This window comes from Mobula hypostoma, chromosome 1, assembly GCF_963921235.1.
Source record: "Mobula hypostoma chromosome 1, sMobHyp1.1, whole genome shotgun sequence".
NCBI classification, from domain to species: domain Eukaryota; kingdom Metazoa; phylum Chordata; class Chondrichthyes; order Myliobatiformes; family Myliobatidae; genus Mobula; species Mobula hypostoma.
This window is the reverse complement of record NC_086097.1, coordinates 181,231,306-181,253,174: the sequence shown is the minus strand read 5'-3', so window position 1 is coordinate 181,253,174 and position 21,869 is coordinate 181,231,306. Positions and strand designations below refer to the sequence as shown.

Genomic DNA, 21,869 nt, shown 5'->3' with positions numbered 1-21,869 from the left:
AATGGGCGCCACCTTTCCAAGACACCACTCCTTGAAGGTGTGCTGGGTACTTTGTAGGCTAGTACCCAAGATGGAGCTGACTAGATCTATGACTCTCTGCAGCTTCTTTATGTCCTGTGCAGTAGTTCCTCCATACCAGACAGTGATGCAGCCTGTCAGAATGCTCTTCACTGTACATCTATAGAAGTTTTTGGGTGTTTTGGTTGACATACCAAATCTCTACAAACTCCAATGGAAGTATAGTCACTATCTTGCCTTCTTTATAGCTGCATCGATATGTTGGGACCAGGTTAGGTCCTCAGAGATCTTGATACCCAGGAGCTTGAAGCTGCTCACTCTCTCCACTTCTGATCCCTCCATGAGGATTGGTATGTGCTCCTTTGTCTTACCCTTCCTGAAGTCCACAATCAGCTCTTCGGTCTTACTGATGTTAAGTTCCAGGTTTTTGCTGTACACCACTCCACCAGCTGACCTATCTCGCTCCTGTGCGCCCTGTCATCTCCATCTGAGATTCTACCAACAATGGTTGTATCAACAGCAAATTTATAAATGGTATTTGAGCTATGCCTAGCCACACAGTCATGGGTATAGAGAGAGTAGAGCAGTGGGCTAAGCACATACCCCTGATGTACACCAGTGTTGATCGTTAGCGAGGAGGAGATATTATCACCAATCCGCACAGATTGTGGTCTTCTGGTTAGGAAGTCAAGGAGCCAATTGCAGACGAAGATACAGAGGCCCAGGTTCTGTAATTTATCAAACAGGATTGTGGGAATGATGGTGATAAATGCTGAGCTATAGTCAATGAACAACATCCTGACATAGGTGTTTGTATTGCCCAGGTGGTCCAAGGCCATGTGAAAAGCCATTGAGATCGTGTGTGCTATTGATTTATTGTGGTAATGGGCAAATTGCAGTGGGTCCAGGTCCTTGTTGAGACAGTTTAGTCTAGTCATGACCAACCTCTCAAAGCATTTCATCACTGTAGATGTGAGTGCTTTGATGTTAAGAAGAGGATTGGCTGAAATATTTGATCAATGACTCCCTGGGGCTAGATAGTATATTCTCCTGGTTACTACAGGAGGCGAGACAAGGGAACGCTGTTTAAGCAATGATCTTTGAGCATTCATAGGCCACAGGAGTTGTGCCAGATGATTGGAGAGTGACAGATTTTATTCCATTGATCATGAAAGGGAGTAAGGATAACACTGGGAATTATAGACCAGTGAGTCTTACTTCAGTGGTGGACAAATACTTAGATAATCATCACGGCTTTGTGAGGAATAGGTTATGCCTCACAAACCTGATTGAATTATTTGAAAATGTGACAACACATTGATGAATGTAGAGCAGTGGATGTGGTGTATATGGGTTTTAGTAAGGTGTTTAAGGCTCCCAATGGCAGGCTCATTCAGAAAGTCAGGAGGCCTGGGATCAAGGGAAATTTGGCTGTGTGGATTCAGAACTGGCTTGCCCAGAGGGTAGTTGCAGATAGTGGTGTTCTGCAGGGATTGGTTCTGGAATACTTGCTCTTTGTGGTTTTTATAAATGACTTAGAAAAGGAAGTGGAAGAGTGAGTTAGTAAGTTTACAGATGACACAAAGGCTAGTTGTATTGTGGATACTGTAGAAGGGTGTTGGTTACAATTGGACAGTGACAGGATGCAGAGCTGGGCAGTGACATGGCAGATGGAGTTCAATCCAGAAAAGAGTGATGTGATATACTTTGAAAGATCGAATATGAAGGCAGAATACAGTATAGGATTAATGGCAGGATTTTTTGCAGTGTGTAAAAATAAAAGAGGGATCTTGGGTCCACATCCACAAATCCGTTAAAGTTGTTAAGGCAGCGTATAGCGTGTTGGCCTTTATTAGTTGGGAGATTGAGTTCAAGAGTCACAAGGTAATCTTGCAGTTCTATAAAACCCTGGCTAGACCACACTTGGAATATTGTGTTCAGTTCTGGTCACTTTATTTTAGGAAGGATGTGGAAGCTTTAGGGGGTGCAGATTTACCAGGATTTAGAGAACATGTCTTATGAGGATAGGCTGAGCAAGCTAGAACTTTATTCTTTGGAGTAAAGGAGGATGAGAGGTGTACAAGATGATAAGAGGCACAGATCGAGTGGATGGCCAGACTTTTTCTCCAGGGAAATGATGCCTAATAAGAAGGGACATAATTTTAAGGTGATTGGAGGAAAGTACAGGGGGAATGTCAGACATAGGTAGTTGTGTTTTTCCCCCCCAGAGTGTGGAAGGTGCAAGGAACACACCACCAGGGGTGATGGTAGAGGCAGATGCATTCAAGAAACTCTTAGATAATCACATGGATGATAGAAAAATGGTGGGTTGTATAGAAGGGAAGAGTTAGATTGATCTTGGAGCTCACCACGATGGGCCAAAGGATCTCTCCTGTGTTGTAAAGATCTGTGTTCTAACACACTTTTGGAGGAACTCAGTAGGTCGAGTAGCATCTGTGGAGGGAAAGGAATTGTTGATGTTTCAGGTTGAAAGCATCAGGGCTGAGTGTGGCAAGGGGAAACAGTCAGTACACAGAGGAGGGAGGGGTGAGAGAGGGGCCAGTAGGTGATGGCTGGACTGAGGAGGGGTGAGGGATGATGGGATAATGGAGTCAGAAGTTGGGGGAGTGGGTTGAAGGCAGAGATTGCTGCTGGAGAAAGATGAGCAGGAACACAAAGGGCTGGAATCTGGTAAGGAGGTGATAATGGGTACCATTATGGGAGAGCTGAAGGGCAAATAGAACCAGATAGGCATAAGTAGGTGATGGAGTGTGTGGAAAAGGGACAAAAATGAGGGGGACTTGAGGTGGATCAAAACAGAGGAAGGGGGAAACAGTTGGTCAGGATTACCTAAATTTGTAAAATTCAGTGTACATGCCATTGGGCTGTAGACTACCCAGGCAGAATATAAGGTGTTGTTTGAATTTGCATTGGCCCTCACCCCAGCACTGGAGGCTGCCAAGGGTGTACAGGTCAGGGCGGGAACGGGAAGGGGAACTGAAATGGTCTGTAATTGGGAGCGAGGGATGGCCACTGGGGACTGAGCACAGATGCTCTGCAAACCCATCACCTGGCCTGTGCCTAAACTCGTTGATGCAGAGTAGGACACTCCAGAAGCACTAGTAATTGGTAACTGGTTTATGATTGTTACATGACAGAGCGAGAGGCTTTTGTTTATGTGCCACCCAGATCATTCCATACATCAGAGTAGTACAATAGAGAAAATAGAACAATGTTAAATACAGTTGCCCTTCAAGTGTGGTGCAGGTAAACAAATAAAGTGAAAGGGCCATGATAAGGTAGATTCAGAGATCAAGAGTTCATCTCTAGTGCATGGAGGTTCCTGAAAGAAGATGAAATGGTTGGAGGTGCACATGATTCTGTGCCCCATCTGGAAGGATGCCACAAGTAACTTTGAAATGCAGCAAAGGATGTGGATGGCTGTACAATGAGGCTCTCCCACATGGGCTGAGTGTGCTTTCTTTTGTGAGATTGCAAACCTCTCATTCTTTATGCAAAGTTTATCAGTCACACTGTGGGAGAAGCAGTATGAGGGGGTATCACACTGTGTGTAGGTACTACTGATGGGTTGTCACATCTGATGGGGAGTGCTGCACTGACACAGGTTTCATGTTTCACTATGTTCTCTGGAGGCCCTGAGTGCTGTTTCTGTGGAACCAACTTTCGGAGGCTCCAGAGTGTTTTCCACAGTGTCCTTTTCGTTTCTCATAAACAGAACACCCGGCTGCTACACACAGCCAGCTGTGGCAGACTGCTGCACAACAATTCTGAGTCCTTGTTTCCTGTATTATAACAGTGACCACAGTTTTTGCTATAACGTGTACAGGGATGTTTGAAGGTGCCGTGGGAATTTAGGATTAACTTGTCTACACTCTTCATACCAGAATCATACTTCACTTCACATCTGCCAGACACTTACGAATTGGAATTGGATTTGGTTTATCGTTGTCACATATGCAGAGATACAGTGAAAAGCCTGTCTTGCAAAGTTTTCAAACAGAACAAATCATTACACAATGTATTGAGGTAGAATAAGGTAAAACAATAACAATACTGAAATAAAGTGTAACAGCCACAGTGAAAGAGCAGTGCAGGTAAACAATAAGGTGCAAGGTCATAAGAAGGTAAGTTGTGAGGTCAACAGTCTGTCTCATCATACTAGGGTACTGTTCAACAGTCTTAAAACTGCAGGGTAGAAGCTGTCCTTGAGCCTGGTGGTACGAATTTTCAGAATTTTTTTTATCCTTTACCCAATGGAAGAGGGAAGAAGACAGAAGACAGAATGTTCAGGAATGGGTGAGATCTTTGATTATACAGGCTGCTTCACATCCACTGAGTTCTGTTGTTCCACCTCTCAACTTTACGATGCTCCTTTCACCAGGCTTTCACGGTTGCTCACCCCTTGGCCTTGATCTGCTGTGAAGTGGCTAGAACATTTTCAGTTCTGCGGAAGAACTGGTTAATGATTGCTGGCTCCCAGACTCAGTAACCTGGGTCTGCCAACCTCTGACAAAGCCAGCAAACTAAAGGAAGGGGGGCAATGCATATACCCATTTTTACATCAACAGTGCTGAGGTTGAGAGAGTTGAGCAATTCAAGTTCCGAGATGTAAACATCACCAGTAGTCTGTCCTGATCAGCCATGTGGACATCAAGCCAAGACACATCAACACTTCTGTTTTCTTCGGTGGCGAAAGAAATTTGGCATGTCCTCTTTGACCTTCACCAAATTTTATTGATAGCAGGCATCCTGCCCAGCCGCATCGTAGCTTTGTACAGCCCGTGACCATAAAAACAGCAGAGTTGTGGAGACCATGGAAACCTGCCTCTCCTCCATAGATCCTGTCAACACTTCTTACTGCCTTCCCCCAAGTCATCAGACTCCTCAATACCCAGAGCCTGGACTGACACCAACCTACTGTGCATATTGTCTTGTTTATTATTTATTGTAATGCCTGCACTGTTTTGTGCACTTTATGCAGCCCTGGGTAGGTCTGTAGTCTACGTAGTTCAGTGCAGTTTTTGTATTGTTCATGTAGCACCATGGTCCTGAAAAATGTTGTCTCGTTTTTACTGTGTACTGTACAGCAGTTATAGTCGAAATGACAATAAAAAGTGACTTGACTTGACTCAGTAAAGCAGCCAGCATAATCAAAGACCTCACCCACCCTACACATTCTCTCTTCTACCCCTCACATCGGACAGAAAATACAAGAGTCTGAAAGTATGCACCTTCAGGCTCAAGGACTTTTATCCTGCTGCTATAAGACTAATTGATGTTTCCCCATTTACTGCAAGAGTGATTTTTGATATCTCAATCTACCTCATTATGGCCTTGCACCTTATTGTCTGTATGCACTGCACGTCCTCTGTAACTAACACTTTATTCTATACTCTGTTATTGTTTTTACATTGAATTGCCCTAAAGTACTGTACTGGATAGTAGACAAGTTTTTCCACTGTACATGTGACACTGATAAACCAACGTACACCCCAGCCACTGGCTCTGTGGGCACCTGTGTGCTCTGGCAGGGGAGCTTGTGACAGCTTAGTCTCAGCGACAGTGTCAAGGTTTGGTGCAGCAGGAATTGAGAGGAAAAACATTAAACAAAGGTTTGGTTATAAATATTTAATAAAACTTTTCTATTTAGCAGTCATTATTTTGTAAAGTTAACTGACATCATCGCATCGAGCAGCTGATTGTATAATCTTGAAATGAGTTCATTCAATGGGAACAGCACCACACACAGTTAGCACCTCCATCCAGTGAATACTGGTCATCAAAGTTAATACTTGTGCCGGCACTCATCTGATCCATCAGACACTCCAGGGCAGTGTCAACACGAGAAAGACGGAGTGAAGCTCACTCTGCACTGTCCCCACACAGATTAGACATTTATAGTGTTCTATTACATACTCCCAGGGTAGGAACATTCCGTTTTACAGATTGAAGCTCTTTCTGTACCACTCTATCGTAATCCCAGGGCATAGGTTAGACAATGGAGTAAAGCTCCCCCTACAATGTTGTGCTACACACTTCTGAGAGACATTGTGAGTTACAAGCTCCCTCAGCGCTATCCCATTACACACTCTGGGGAAATATCTGTGAGTGTTGCTCCTCAAGTTCTGGTTACTTTTTAGCCCCACCCTCCTTCTATATGGTCATCCAGTCAGGAGGGTGGGGTCAGGAGGGAGGAGGATGTTCCAGTAAACTTGCTTCTGGGGCCGGCTATCCATAGGTCCTGGAAGTGGGCAGTGGAGGATTCTGCCTGGGCTGACTGACTGGCAATATTCAGAGGCAGGGGTGGGGTTATGTTATGTCGTGCCTGAGTAACTGTGGGAAAGGAACATGCAGTGTCCAGGGGTATCACGGAGGTGTTCTGGGACTGTAGAGAATAGATGGCATCCTAGATAGGGATGGGAATATTTTAACTTAGTTTGTATTAGTCACTGTTGTTGTCTCAGTATTTTTGTTGTAGTATTGTAGAAATGTAAAGTTGCAATAAACATATTTTTGTAATAAAAAAGGGCACAGAGTAGAAACAGATTAAAGATTCCATTGTACTGTCCTGTCACACACTCCTGGGCTAGACAGAGTAATGCTCCTTCTACACGGTCCCAGGACAGGGCCACGTCTGTTAGATACAGAGTAAAGTTCTATCTGCAGCCCATTTATGAGAAGTGACTTTCTGTCACCCATTTTTTCATCGGCTTTTACCTATCCTATCACCTCCCCATTGGTTCCTAAGGAATCCCCACTACAGCAAGCATGTTCCTGCTTTAGTTGAGTACAGAATGGAGCTTCAAAACCAGGCAATATACAGCTGGTGTAGGACGAAGTCACAAATCTGAGACCCTGACTGATGTATGCCGGCATTAAATAAATCTAACATTGTGGTAAATTGTAAGCCGTCTCAAAAGAAGTTGGAAAGCTTGTGACAGAGCACCTGAGACCAAGATGACAGGGAGCTGGAAATGATGTTGCTGCAGATAGTGAGATAATTATTCCAAGAGTTCCCGTGCTCCAGATCAACACTGATACTGTCCTTAACATTCACGTGGAAACAATCTGTCATCAGGAGAGCAAAAAGGGTTGCAGGGAGATTCAGTAGTAGTGTTTGCAAATTGTGAAAAAACAAGTTTCCAGAGGCAGGAGGGTGGTGACCAGGGAAGCAGGATTGAAGGTAACTGTGGGTGGGGGAGAACCAGAAAGCAGATGAGGGAACGCAGGTGATTGCCATGATCAGGGATTCGCTGCCTGGAATAGAAGCACATCCATTCAGAACACTCACTGGGACCACAGGAATACTACTAACGGGGAGAAACCAGGATCCAGGTAACACTGAGTAACTCGACACAGGGACTAGGAACCAAATGGCCTCTTTCCATGCTACACAAGCCCTTCTGCTGGGTCTGAGCTGGATTCTCCAATGCTTCACTGGAAACACGTTCCTCCAATGGAGGGCTGCTGAACTGGGTATCCGTCAGTTCAGTCATTTCAATGTGCCAGGGTGGGGTTTCAAACACAAAGAGAAAGCTTTTACTCCTGATCACTGCCCAGTGAACCTTTGCTGGAAAACCAGGAATAGGTTTTGCGTAGAATTAGGATTAAAAAAAAATTGCTGCCATGCCTGTTATTCTCAATGACATCCACCCACAACTGAGGTGGGTTTGGCAGAAGCAGTGAGTTGGTGAGTGGAGGTGGCACAATACAAAAGGCTGATCCCAGCATTCAAAATACCTGGCATCCTTGCACCCACTCCCACTGCACTTAGACAGCACTAACGCATCTCCTCTACGGACACGGAGGGAGAAGGAAGTGGTATCTGATCCAGGGAGAAGGGGGATCATCTGACCCACGATAGAGATAGAGCACTAGGGTGGGAAGAGGGCAAGAAATTGGGGTGGGAGTTGGGTGAACAAGTCTCATGTGGGTGGGTGACAATGATCCATTGTTTCAATTTTTGCTCACCTTTCTCCCTCCCCTTGCTTTAGTCAGAGCCACTCCCACAGAGGGACAAGCGCCACAAACAATGGTTCATCTTTTGCACGTTTAAAGAAAAACCCTCTGAAATAATTCCATCAGTTTGTAGGAAGAGTCAGTGGTGCACTCTGCACATCCAACAGCACTCACAACAAACACAGCAGAGATACTGGAAGACGTCGAGGCACTCTTCAGTGCAATGCAAACACAGGGAAAGTTCTCCACTCGCCAACCACAGGCCTTGGGAAAGTGGCAGGAAACTCACCACCACCAGATCGGGAAACCTTAGAGCCAGCAAATCAGTCCCGTCCGAATAGTTAAACCTGTGCAAAGAAACAAACAGATCAACTATTACTGTGGGGAGGGGCAAGAGCACAGAGAGATGAAAGGGTGTGTGTGTGTGTGTGTGTGTGTGTGTGTATCTGTGTCAATGTGTGTCTCTGTCTGTGTGAGATCTGAGGGTCAGTGCATGCATGGGACCTGTCTCCCAATGAAGGTCAGTTTGTGTGGGACTTACGTACCCCCCAGTAAGGGTGTGTAGGACCCATGCCAGTCGGTGTCACAGAGAGTGAGGATTCTTTCAACTACTTAGCACACACTCTGTTTACCTGAGAAGGCACTTCCGTTTCTGAGCCCCTGGGACCAGCATCAAGAAGCTCTCCATCTGCCTCCTCTGTCCAACCGCCAAGATGGAGCTGCGAATGGGCCCTTAGCGTTTCAGGTGAACTTAACCGAGGTACTGAGAGTGAAGGACAGCATTGATCAGCAAGCAGCCACTGCGCACTCCATTCTCATCCCTCACTTCCACCTCCCTGGGTTTCCATCTCTCCAGCACTGGAAGATGATCATTGCACTCCTGCAGCCCTGGTGACATCCCATCAATTACGTCTCTGCACTTATTCCAAAGGAAATTACCCCTGGGCACTCTCACAAATACTGTGACAATATCTTTGTAAAATACACTGCAGTCCCTGACGTCAATGACCAATCCACACTAATCCCATGTATGGCTTTGTCCCATAGCCTTCTCTACCTTAGTGATTCAAAAGCTTATCCAAAAATTTTCACATTTTAAATGTTGTGAGAGTCTCTGCCTCCACCGGCAGTGTGTTCGATTCTGAACAACCTGTGTTTGCATACATTTTTCCTTAAGATTCCCTCTAAACCGGTTACTCCTCACCTTTCATCACTGCCACAACCCTTCCCAATATCAAGATATCGTGAGGCACCAGCTTTTGAAGAAGGCAGCATCCATCATTAAGGACCCTCCCCATCTGAGACATGCTCTCTTCTCATTACTATCATCAGAGAGGATGTACAGGAGCCAGAAGACCCGCACTCAATGTTTTAGAACAACTTCCCCTCTGCCATCAGATTTCCGAGCAGTCCATGAACACTACCTCACTATTTGTTTTTTGCACTATTTATATACTTTTGTAACTTATTAGTAACTTTTATGAAAACAAATTTCACAACATATATCTGTGATAATAAACCTGATTCTGATTAAGCTCATGCCCCCTGGTTGTAGACAGGGGAAGAGTTACTACCTGCCCTATCGTGCCTCTCATAACTCACCATCACGACTTCCTCAGCTTCCTCTCAATAAAAGCCCAGTCTAACCAGTTCCTTCCCGTATCGGAAAAACTCTTATCACAGTCAACATCCTGGTGAAACTCATCTGCACTTTTTTCCCCAGTGCCTGTCTGCCCAAAGTGTCCTCCTGTAACACATGAGCCAATTTGCCTTGCTTGTTCTCTTGAATTACTCAGTTTATCCTTTTACCTTCTTTCACCCCGAACCTAACCTTGCATTTCTCCATGTCCTACTGCTGTGCTCAGTTTACTTCTGAGACTGAGTGGTGTTGGCTTGGCCCTTCGAGTGGCGAGACATTATGAGGTACCTGGAGCGGTGGGCTGCTCAGTGATCAAGCTGTGGACTTGTGATCTAGGTCCCATCTGCTGCGGCTGTACTGTCTGCTGGTGGATCTGCGAGAGAGAACAGAACGAGAAGCTGTGAAACACAATCCCCATAAAGGCAAAATCCTCACTGTTACCATGCCAACACTTCACTGCCACCACCCCCCCCACCGAGTACTGTCTCAAACCTACCTACCATCACTTGCCCAGCTCCCACCCTCCCCCCTTGCCACTCCAATCCCCACCTACCCTACACTGCACCTAACCACAGATCTCCATCTATGGCCTTCTGGGGATAATTTCCCCCTCCTCTCTGCCCACAGGCCCAGCAACACTCCTCACCACCTGTCCTTCCCCATGGGCACATCAACTCTCTGATACACCTCAGCCTCTCTGTGCCCTCAATGTGACTGCCCACCAGGCCCACCTTTCCTAGCTGAGCTGCAGGAAAACCAGGAGCAGCTGGTATTTGGCTGCTGTTGCAAACTCAAGCTAGGTCTGGGGTCACACATTACATTGTTCTGTGTAACCTCTACAGCCTGATGTCATATCTGAGGCTGTGTTTGCAGCTTCTCCAGTGCCTCAATAGAACAGAAACAGACTCTTTGGCCCACCATGTCTGTGCTGACCATGATTCCAATCTAAACTAATCCTATCTGCCTGCATGTGATCTATAGCCCTCTATATTCCCTTGCTGTTCATGTGCCTTTAAAATGTTTATCTTATCTGATTCCACCGTCCCACCTCCTGCAGTGCGATCCAAGACCTACCACTCTATGTAAAAAAAAAGTTTTGAAAATCTCTTTTAATGTTCCCCCTTAATCTCCTCTGCTTTAAAGCTATGCCCTCTACTATCTGAAATTTCCCCTCTGGATGAAACCTATCTACCTTATTTCCATCAGGTCATCCTCCAGCCTCCCATGCTCCAGAGAAAATAACCAAAGTTTGTTCAGCCTCTCCTTACAGCTAATACTCAGGCAGCGTCCTAATGAATCTCTTCTGTACACAGTACTCTAAGTGTGGCTTTCCGATGTTTATAATCAGTGCTCCAATCAAAGGCAGCAAATATGTTCTATGTTGTCTCTACTGCCCTGCCGACTTGTCTGTTACTTTTACATCGAGTACTTCCATACATCAATGCTCCTGAGGGCCCTACTATTCAGTGTGTACTTCCCCCTTCATATCCCTCCTTGCCAGGATGGACAAAGGTGCAAGTTGATTGGGTGGTTAAGAAGGCGTATGGTATTTTGGTCTTCATTAGTCGGGGGATTGAGTTCAAAAGCTGCAAGATAATGTTGCAGCTCTCTACAACTCTGGTTAGACCACACTTGGAGTAACGTGTTCAGTTCTGGTCCCCTTATTATAGGAAGGATGTGGTAGTTTCAGAGAGGGTTCAGAGATTTACCAAAATGCTGCCTGTATTAGAGAGCAGCTCTTATGAGGAAAGGTTGAGTGAGTTAGGGCATTTCTCTGTGGAGTGATGGAGGATGAGAACTGACTTGACAAAAGAGGTATTGATAGAATGGACAGCCAGTATATTTATTCCAGGGTGGAAGTGGCTAATCAAAGAGGGCATAATTTTATGGCGATTAGGGGAAAGAATAGGGGGATGTTGAGGTAGATTTTTCTTTCCCCCCCACAGTAAGTGGTGGATGTATGGAATGCACCGTCAGGGATGGTGGTAGAGGCAGATACACTAGGGATATTTAAGGGACTCATAGATAGGCACATCGGTCAAATAAAAGTGAAGACTATGTGGGAGGAAAGGGTTAGATTGATCTGGTGTGGTTACATCTCTGTTCATCTCACACCTTAAAACCCTCTTCATTTCCCCTTTCACTCTCTCTTTCAGTTAATTATAGCCACATCCTATTCTTAAGGACACAAGTTCTTCATATTGTGTTCATTCACAGGGCTCATGGTCTGCAATTATAATGCAGGGCAAGCTGCTGGTGGTAGCTCATCTCTCGAGGGAAGTGATGGCTGAGTCTAACACACCAACCCCACACGGGGAGTCAGTGACCGAGGGTGTGGCTCAATCGTAGCCTGAGGACTGGCATCATCTGTACCTACACCTTGGGATTCTGACAGGAAGGTGATGACACCGTGACCTGTGTGCAGTAACACATCCTTCTTCCCAATGATTCAGCTGTGGCTGACTTAGTAACTCTCTGGGTATCCAGTCCGACCTCAGATTTCATACCAAATCATCCAGTGAGGAATCTTGGAGGGAGTTAGTTACTGAGGGAGAGTTGCACAGTGAGAGGGCTGATACTGACAGAGTACTATACCGTGGAAGCAGCATTACTGAAAGAATGCAACATTGTGGGAGGGGCCATACTGAGAGTATACCTTGCTATCACGGGGGAAGTATTGAGAAGCTTTCATAAGATAGTGTAGAGGGAACTACATCCAACCCATTCTATACCAGAAGACATTCTGTGCTTACCTCATGCATGTAGATAGCATGTAGACTCATTTCTGTGGAAGCAATGTTAGCGAGAAGTAGGGATCTGCCTGAGCCAGCACTCTCTGTCACGCTGATGAGAAACACAAGTGGCAAATGTCAATTATCCATTAACTAATTGCGACTGGTTTCAAATGCCTCATTTTTGAGACCATTTTCTCTGTGTGCGCTAGGCTATTTACCAGCAGGGCAGTGGACGTGGAGAGCATGCACCATACATTCCTCAGACAGGGTCACTACTTCTCTTCACAGAGAAGTCTCCTCAGCCATCTTCCTGTCCTTGGTCAGTGTTTGAATGCAGCTGGTTCAACAATATCTTGAAATCCTTGTTGGACTTAATGAAAGCCAGCAAAATATTCAACTGTGGTGTGCATCACTGTGAAGGAGAAGCTTTGCTCAGGCTTCAAACAAGGCACTTGTCTGAGCCGATGGTCCTCAAGGCTGGTCCAGAGTTTGCCTGCTCTGTACATGGAAACCAGACTGACTTGTCTCAGGAGGTGGGTGAGACCTCACATTGTCTGACCTCATCAAGCCAGAATCCTCCAGATTTATTTCAGAACCATCAGCTTGGTCCTGGAAGAAACTGCAGAGAGCTGCAGACACAGCTCGGCATATCAAATAAACCAACCTCCCCTCCATGGACTTTGTCTACACTTCACACTGCCTTGGAAAAGCAGCTAGTGTAATCAAAGATCCTCCCCTCCCCAGACATTCTTTCTTCTCCCCTCTTCCATCAGTCAAAAGGAACAAAAGCCTGAAAGCAAGTACCACTGCACTCAAGGACAGTTTCCATCCCACTGGTAAAAGACAATCGAAAAGTTCCCTTGTATGATAAAATGGACTCTTGGCCTCATAATCTACCCTGTTGTGATCTGGTTGATGTCTGCCCTCATTGCACTTTCTTTTTGGCTGTTACTTTATCTTGCATTCTGCTGTTGTTTTCCCTTGTACTGTTGTAATAAATTGATCTGTATGAACTGTATGCGAGACAAGTTTTTCTGTGTACCTTCGTACATATGATAAATCATTCAGTCAATTCTTTATTCTGTGTGTTCAGATGGTCACTTACCTCTCTTCAATGATGGTCCTGTCACTGCGGTACAGGGAACTCTCGGCACCATTCTCCACCAGGAGTGTGTGGGATCTTGTGCGGGCCGGGTGGTGAGAGGAGGACAGCGAGGCCAGTACACTGGCAGCAGCAGACGCTGTACTGCAAGACTGGGCAGGACGCCCATCCCTGCCCATCGGGGGTGAGCCAGGCAGGGCCGAGTGCGTCAGCAGGCTCATGATGAGATTTTCAGGCTGCAAGGAGAAGGGTGCAGTGAGCTTCAGGGACATGCAGATCACACACACAATGCCACACTCCTCAGTACTACTCCTGTTATCCAGCAAATCCATCACTTAAGTTAAAAGAGAAGCAATTGATTTTTGGGGGACTGACATGGAAGCTGTTGAATACAGAGAAGATTTTGCAAACAGCAATAGCTGAATGACCAGTTGAATTACTTACGATCAGCTGAGAGTCATTTATTGCTTTGGAACCAGCCAGCACTCTGCAGTTTACTGAGTCATGGAATGATTCAGGATGTAAACAGACCCTTCAACCCACCATTAATCTTACCCCAACCCATTTTCTTCTTCCCAAATTCCCACAAACTCACCCTTAGATTCTACCACACACATCCAAATACTAGGGATAATTTTATTTATTTTAATTTTTTATTTAGAGATACAGGGCCTACCAGCCCAATGTGCCTGCACAGTCCAATTACATACGTGTGACACAATTAATCTACTAATTCAGAGCACCTGGAACAAGCCCACACTGTCATGGGGAGAACGTACAAATTCTTTCAGAGAGTGGCAGAATTGAACCCGTGTCCCTGGCACTGTAACAGCATTATAATAATCCCTATGCAACCTTGCTGCCCAAATTACAGTGGAGAGTTAACTTACCAGTTCACATGATATTGGAGGACACCCACGCTACCACTAGAACTAGTAAACTCCAGATAGACAGCAACTGAGATCAGCATTGAACCCAGGTCTCTGGCACCATGTGGCTGCTGCTCCCACAAACATGATCAGCAAGCAGAGTGGGTTAGGGAATCTTTACAACTGTTGAGATACTGGGGAGTCACTCGAACTTGTTGAGGAACTAGACGTATCAACTGCACTTAACCTGACATCAAAATGGACAAATTATAATCAAAGATTCAAAGTACGTATGCAGTATACAACCCTGAGATTCGTCTTTTCTGCAGATAGCCACAAAACAGGAGCACCATGGAACCTGTTCGAAGAAAACATCAAACAGCCAACGCTCAAACAGCAAAAACCAAGTGACTAACACATAGAAAATTCAACATCAAACTGCAGTCCTTGGAACAGTCTAGGAATGTTCAGTTTAGTTCAGTTCAATTTAGCGCTGTGTTGTTTGTTGATTGCAGGCTACAGAGCCAGTCTGCCCCGATCAAAATTATACAAAATAGCAATGAAAAAAAAGGAGTAACCAGAAACCAGCACTGATGGGAGAGGCCAACCCCCAGCCAAGAACAGACTCCACACTGCACCCCCCCTAGCATCTCCTCTGCAGACTGCAGCAGGCAAGTCCATGGCTTGAGGCCTCATCCTCCCTACAACTGAGGCTACTTAGCTTCCCCGCCACCTGTTGTCCCACCAAACAAGGGAAACAGGACTGTGGCATCTTACATTAATAGTGTCCAACAGGGCCTTGCGATTGCAGGAAAAATGTCCAAGGAAGTCACCCACGGTTGCACTGCACTCTGCCTTCAAGTAGCAGGCATCCCCTCCAACACACCGGCCGGCTCATCCGACACTCCAGCTGGCTACTCTGATCAACGAGCAGCTCACTAATGTGGTAGACCTGCGGTACCCAAAGTTCTTGGAGTCTAGTGTTGTCTTGTGACCATAAAAACACACTGAACAAAGAAAAAACACACCTTTGGTTGCCCGCCCCCAAGAAGTCACTGCATCCAAATGCACCACTATCTTACTGGTCTCACAAGATCAGAGATATCCTTCACTGCTTTTTAAGACCGTAAGACATAGGAGCAGAATCGGGCCATTCAGCCCATCGAGTCTGCTCTACCATATGATTAAGATTTTTATTTTCCCTCTCAACCTCACTCTCCTACCTTCTCCCTGTAAGCTTTGATACGCTTACTAATCAAGAACCTATCAACCTCCGTTTAAATATACCCAATGACTTGTCCCCTACAGCAATCTATAGCAATGAATTCCACAGATTCACTACCCCCGGCTAAAGAAATTCCTCCTTATCTCTGTTTTAAAGGGATGCCTTCTGTTCTGAAGCTGTGCCCCCTCTCCTCCGCTCCCACACTATAGGAAACATGCTCTCCACATCCACTCCATCTAGGCCTTCCAACATTTGAAAGGTTTCAATGAGATTCCCCTTCATTCTTCTAACCTCCAGCAAGTACAAACCCACAGCCATTAATGTTAACCCTTTTAATCTAGGAATCATTCTCGTAAGCCTTCTCTGGATCCCCTCCAATGCCAGCACATACTTTCTTAGATATGGGGCCCAAAACTGCTCACAATACTCTGAAAGTGGTCCAGCTAATGCTTATACTTCATACTTTATTGTTGCCAAACAATTGATACTAGAACATATAATCATCATAGCGATATTTGATTCTGCGCTTCCTGCTCCCTGGATTACAAATCAATAGTAAATATTAAAAATTTAAATCGTAAATCAGAAACAGAAAATAGAAAAATGGAAAGTAAGGTAGTGCAAAAAAAAAACCAAGAGGCGGGTCCAGATATTTGGAGGGTACGGCCCAGATCCAGGTCAGGATCCGTTCAGCAGTCTTATCACAGTTGAAAAGAAGCTGTTCCCAAATCCGGCCGTACAAGCTCCTGAGCCTTCTCCCGGAGGGAAGAGGGATGAAAAGTGTGTTGGCTGGGTGGGTCGTTTTCTTGACAAGGTATCAGCATTACATCCTTGTTGTTATGTTCCATTCCTTCTCCATCCTCTCCACACTAAAAAAACAGCCTATTGTTTCTTTCAGAGTGCTGACAAAAGGACTTCAACTCTGTCAACTCCATTTCTCTGATGCTTCCTGAGTGTTTGCTGCATTTTCTGTTTGTACTTTGGAACTCTGCAGCTGTTTCATAAAATGCAGAAAGAATCTTTAATATTTACTTTTACCACTCAGTCTCTTCTAAAAGATGTTCCCTTGGACAATGCGGCAGAGTCTTGTTGAGGCCCATCAGAGAGTCTGGTGCTCCACCAGCACTGCCCCTTCGACACTGTAGCACTCACTCAGAAAGGCATATGAAGCCACAATACCCTAACTCGAAAACCAGCTTGGCATTAACAGAAATTCCTCTCCATTAATAGAAGCAGCTGCTCGCCCTATTAGTGCATTAAAATCTGAAATAAACATAGTATTGCCAAGCAAGGATAATAACAGGTTTTGTTGTCAAGCTGGATGAACGTGTTTAAGCTACAGACCAGCTGTGAGAAGCAGAGGAAATTCAAGATCATGAATGGCTTCTGTAAGCTTCAACAGAGAGCTGTAGTTAAATGTTCAGACCAGGCCACATCCTATAATAGTGGTGTCAAGTATTCAAGCCAAAAATTTGCAGATTTACCTTGTTATATAGAATTTTAGATTTATATTTTGTTATGACGATACATATATTGCTCCTTTAGAAATCTGTACTCATCTATTTTACTTTTCCAGTCTATATTTACCCAGGTATGCTAAGTAAAGATAATCTCCCTTGCACAGGTGTCTTTCTAAGTGAGAAACACCAAGCTCACTGTAGAATTACAAGGTACAGCCAGAAAAGGCACGTTAGTCCATCAACACCACAAGGGTTTAACAAAAAAGTATTGGTAACATTCAGCAGGGAGAGAGCAGAGTAGTTAATGCAGGGGAAGAGCAGAGGAGTTATTGCAGGGGGAGAGCAGAGGAGTTAATGTTTCAAGTCTATTTGTATTGCCACTTTCAGGGAGCTGTGGACTTGCACCCCCAGATCACTCTGTACATCAATGCTCCTGAGGATCATATCATTTACTATATACTTTGCTTTTACTTTTGACCTTCTAAGTGCAACACCTCACACTTGGCTTGACGAAACTCCATCTGTCATTTCTCCACAATACAGATATCCAACTAATCTATATCCTGTTGTATCCTTTGACAACCTTCTGCACTACCCACAATTCTGCCAATTTTTGTATTATCTGCAGTCCACCTACCATTTCATCCAAATCTTATCAGACAGGAGGTCTCAGCACTGATCCTTGTGGGATACCACAGGTTCCAGATCTCCAAGCAAAATAACACCCCTCCACTACAACCCTCTTTCTTCTATGGCCAAGGCAATTTAATTCTCCATGGATCCCACATGCCTTACTGTCCTGGATCAACCCACCATGAGCAAATTTGTTGAATGCTTTACTAAAGTCCATAATGATAACAACCACTGCCCTACCTGCATCTGTCATCTTCATACTGCCTCAAAAAAAAACCCAATCAGATTTGTTATTCCAGAATCTACAGGAGTTTTGCCTTTGGAGGACTGTACCAGTGTTTCTGCTGCCTCACTTCTTCATTCCACACCCTGAGACTCTAGCTATCCCAGAAGGTGCAGTGATACTTACAATATTGGCGGACTCGTTGGACAGAAGTGAGCTGCAGAGCGGAGTGTCAGAGAGGAGGTGCTGGGTAGGAAGCCCGGCAGCGGCATCATGCTGCACTTTGTCCTTCAGGTGGCTGATGAAGATAGAGCTGTCCTGTGGTGGATGCCAGCGAGGGTTGGTGATGGTGAAGTGCATGAGAGAGAGTTCAGTCTTCCCATTCTCTGCCTGCTGGTAGACACTGGCCTCAGTTTGGCCTTCTGACTGCCACTGTTAAAGAGAGGACCATTATCTACAGAGATAATTGATATCATCAAAGCATTCCACCTCCCACAAGCAGCCCAACCAACCCAGGGTTTGACCCCAAACCTTCCCATCCCAGGATCCATCCCCCAAAACATCTCCAACCCAGGGAACACCCCCCCAAAAACCAACCCAACCCAACCCAGGGTCCATTCCCAAAAGCCTCCCCAACCCAAGGTCCATCCTCCAAACCTCCCCAACCCTGGGCCCATTCCCAAACCAAAGACTGTCCCCTTAAGTCTGCCCAACCCAGGGTCTGTCCCCAAAGACTTCCCCAACTCAGAGTCTGACCCCTAACCTCCCCAACTCAGGGTCCACCCTAAAGCATCCCCAAACCCAGGGAGTGCCCTCAACCCAACACAATCCAGGGTCTGTAGCCCAAACCAGTCCAATCTAGAGTCTGGTTGTGGAACATTAGAGTCAAGAGTTTCCACCTGTTAGGAAACCCCAAGGTTTCTAGGAACAGGCTCTTTGGTGCAAGATGAATGTGCTGACCCAGTTTTCTGGCTGAGCTAGTGCAGTTAGCTGGAGTCCGTGACCATGTGAAGTGAGTGCTGGTTATAGGCCCGGTGCTGCTGTCCTGCCCTTCACACCACCTACTCACCATTGGATTTCCGTGCTTGCGGACATCCATCTGTGCAAAGGAGCAGATGTCGCCAACTCCAACCACCTCCACTGAGAAGTTCCGGAAGAAGTCAATGATCTCCAGGGATTTGGGTCGCAAGGAAAAGATCAGCACAAATGGAGTGATGATGGGGCTGAGTAACTCCTCCAGAATAAACACCTGGAATACACAGAACTGAAAGTCAGCCACCATCCCAACATGGCACCCTAGTCCAAGACACCAGCCTGGGTGTCTGGTCACCGCTGAGTTAGGAGCTCAACCCAATGTTCTCCTGGGCCCCACTCACTGGAGCACCAACCGGCCACAAGACCTGGAGACACTCTACCTGCAGATAAGCTGAAGGGTCACCTCTAGAATCGTAAGCCTCATTCACAGGCAGGTTTGCGGCTAGCACGTGGCTAAGGGTAGAAAGTTTCCAAGGTCCACACAGAAAAAAGACAAAGCTCAAGCAAATCTACTTAAAGTGGGGTTCAGGAGAGGGCTGAATAAGGTTTCTCTGCACTTGCCTCAAAATTTAAAGAGAAGGGTTAGGGGCTAGTAGTGAGGACGTACAACACTTCCACAGAGGCTGACAAAGTGCCTCACTCTCTGAGAACATAAGATCCAGCACAGGAACAGGCCATCCAGCCCATGATATCTGCATCAAACACGATGCCGGTACACTGAATCTCTTCTACCTGAAGCTGATCCACATCCCTCAATACGAGCCTCTTAAACACCACTATGATATCTGCTTTGACCCATAGGTGTCCAGTCCAGGCACCCTATGTGTGAAAAAGTACCCTGCCCCGTATATCCCTTTTAGACTTTCCTCTGTCATCTTAAATGCATATTCTGTTGTACTTGACATTTTGTAACCTATGAAGAAGGCACTATCTACCCTATTTGTGCCTCCCATAATCTGATAAACTTCTATCAGCTTTCCCCTCAGTCTCTAACACCCCAGAATAAACAACCCAAGTCAGTCTATCTTCTCATTATTGCTCAGGCTGTAATGTAACCCTCTAATCCAGGCTGCGTCTGAGTGAGCAACACACATCAAAGTTGCTGGTGAACGCAGCAGGCCAGGCACCATCTCTAGGAAGAGGTACATTCGACGTTTCGGGCCGAGACCCTTCGACAGTCCTGACCAAGGGTCTCGGCCCGAAACGTCAACTGTACCTCTTCCTAGAGATGCTGCCTGGCCTGCTGCATTCACCAGCAACTTTGATGTGTGTTGCTTGAATTTCCAGCATCTGCAGAATTCCTCGTGTTTATTTATCTGAGTGAACCTCTTCTGCATGCTTTCCAAAGCCTCGACATCCTTCCTGTAATAGACCGACCAGAAATGCACATAAGTGCAGTGCTGAATGCTGGACTGTTAAGAGGGGGTATATTGAGAGAGTACTAGAGTGCTACCAACAGAGAGTTAGCACCTGGCACTTCACTGTCAGGGGAAGGAACTGAGGGATTGCTGAATTCTGGTGGCACAGTTAGAAAGGAGTGAAGCACAGTTGGAGGTGCAGTGCTAATGGGACCCTGTACTGTGGAACGGAAGCACTGAAGGAGTACCACATCAAAAGGACATTGCTCTGCTGAGCTGCCAATTCTCAAATGAGGCACTTCAGATGACAGGGGTACATCTGGTCCCTCAGGTGACAAACTCAAGGGCTTCTCCCCGGTCTCCAGGGATCAATAGTTAACCCCAATCCACAAATGAAACAAAACGCCTACCGCAGTCACACTGCTGCACATAATACAGCTGTGTTATAGTGAGCACACTTCAAAAGGGTTTCAGTGGCTAAGAGAGAACTGGGGGTGTCCTAAAGTAGTGAAAGGTGTTAAGGAAATGCAGAACCTCCTCTCCTGATGCCATGTGCTCTGGTGGACCCTGTTGAGCTCTCCCCCCAGGGTAGAATTCAGATACTGCCATACCGCTTTGTACTGGAAGAGCTGTGCCATCTCATCCCGGGTCTCTGATTTATTTGCATTTCCTTTCCAATGGTCAGGCATGTAGTGAATGTGGGCAAGAACACACTGCAGAAGCTGCTCTGGGCACCACACCATGTATTCATCCGGAATGAAAGACCTGAAGAGACAGAAAGCAACACAACCACATATCAGGGCTCATTTCAGGAACACAAGTAGTGAGACAACCAGTGCCCCAGACAAGAGTGGAAATTCAAGCAACATACATCAAAGTTGCTGGTGAACGCAGCAGGCCAAGCAGCATCTATAGGAAGAGGCGCAGTCGATGTTTCAGGCCGAGACCCTTCGTCAGGACTAACTGAAGGAAGAGTGAGTAAGGGATTTGAAAGCTGGAGGGGGAGGGGGAGATGCAAAATGATAGGAGAAGACAGGAGGGGGAGGGATAGAGCCGAGAGCTGGACAGGTGATTGGCAAAAGGGGATACGAGAGGATCATGGGACAGGAGGTCCGGGAAGAAAGACAAGGGGGGGGTGACCCAGAGGATGGGCAAGAGGTATATTCAGAGGGACAAAGGGAGAAAAAGGAGAGTGAGAGAAAGAATGTGTGCATAAAAATGAGTAACAGATGGGGTACGAGGGGGAGGTGGGGCCTTAGCGGAAGTTAGAGAAGTCGATGTTCATGCCATCAGGTTGGAGGCAACCGAGACGGAATATAAGGTGTTGTTCCTCCAACCTGAGTGTGGCTTCATCTTTACAGTAGAGGAGGCCGTGGGTAGACATGTCAGAATGGGAATGGGATGTGGAATTAAAATGTGTGGCCACTGGGAGATCCTGCTTTCTCTGGCGGACAGAGCGTAGATGTTCAGCAAAGCGGTCTCCCAGTCTGCGTCGGGTCTCACCAATATATAAAAGGCCACATCGGGAGCACCGGACGCAGTATATCACCCCAGTCGACTCACAGGTGAAGTGATGCCTCACCTGGAAGGAC

The 21,869-nt window shown here is 46.0% G+C and overlaps 1 protein-coding gene across 4 annotated transcripts in view; it reads right to left on the bottom strand.

Moving 5' to 3' along the window:
• Nucleotides 1-5,658: 5,658 nt before the first annotated feature.
• Nucleotides 5,659-21,869, bottom strand: part of atg9b (autophagy related 9B) — a 73,824-nt gene continuing 57,613 nt past the window's right edge. For all 4 annotated transcript variants that reach the window (XM_063061049.1, XM_063061057.1, XM_063061040.1 and 1 more), the window contains 8 exons: nucleotides 20,889-21,042; nucleotides 18,954-19,133; nucleotides 18,071-18,316; nucleotides 13,478-13,710; nucleotides 12,391-12,481; nucleotides 9,926-10,010; nucleotides 8,631-8,761; nucleotides 5,659-8,345 (listed from right to left, as the gene is read on the bottom strand). In XM_063061049.1, the coding sequence (XP_062917119.1) occupies nucleotides 8,340-8,345; nucleotides 8,631-8,761; nucleotides 9,926-10,010; nucleotides 12,391-12,481; nucleotides 13,478-13,710; nucleotides 18,071-18,316; nucleotides 18,954-19,133; nucleotides 20,889-21,042 (1,126 nt within the window). In that variant the 3' untranslated portion in view covers nucleotides 5,659-8,339. The remainder of the gene's footprint in view (nucleotides 8,346-8,630; nucleotides 8,762-9,925; nucleotides 10,011-12,390; nucleotides 12,482-13,477; nucleotides 13,711-18,070; nucleotides 18,317-18,953; nucleotides 19,134-20,888; nucleotides 21,043-21,869) is intronic.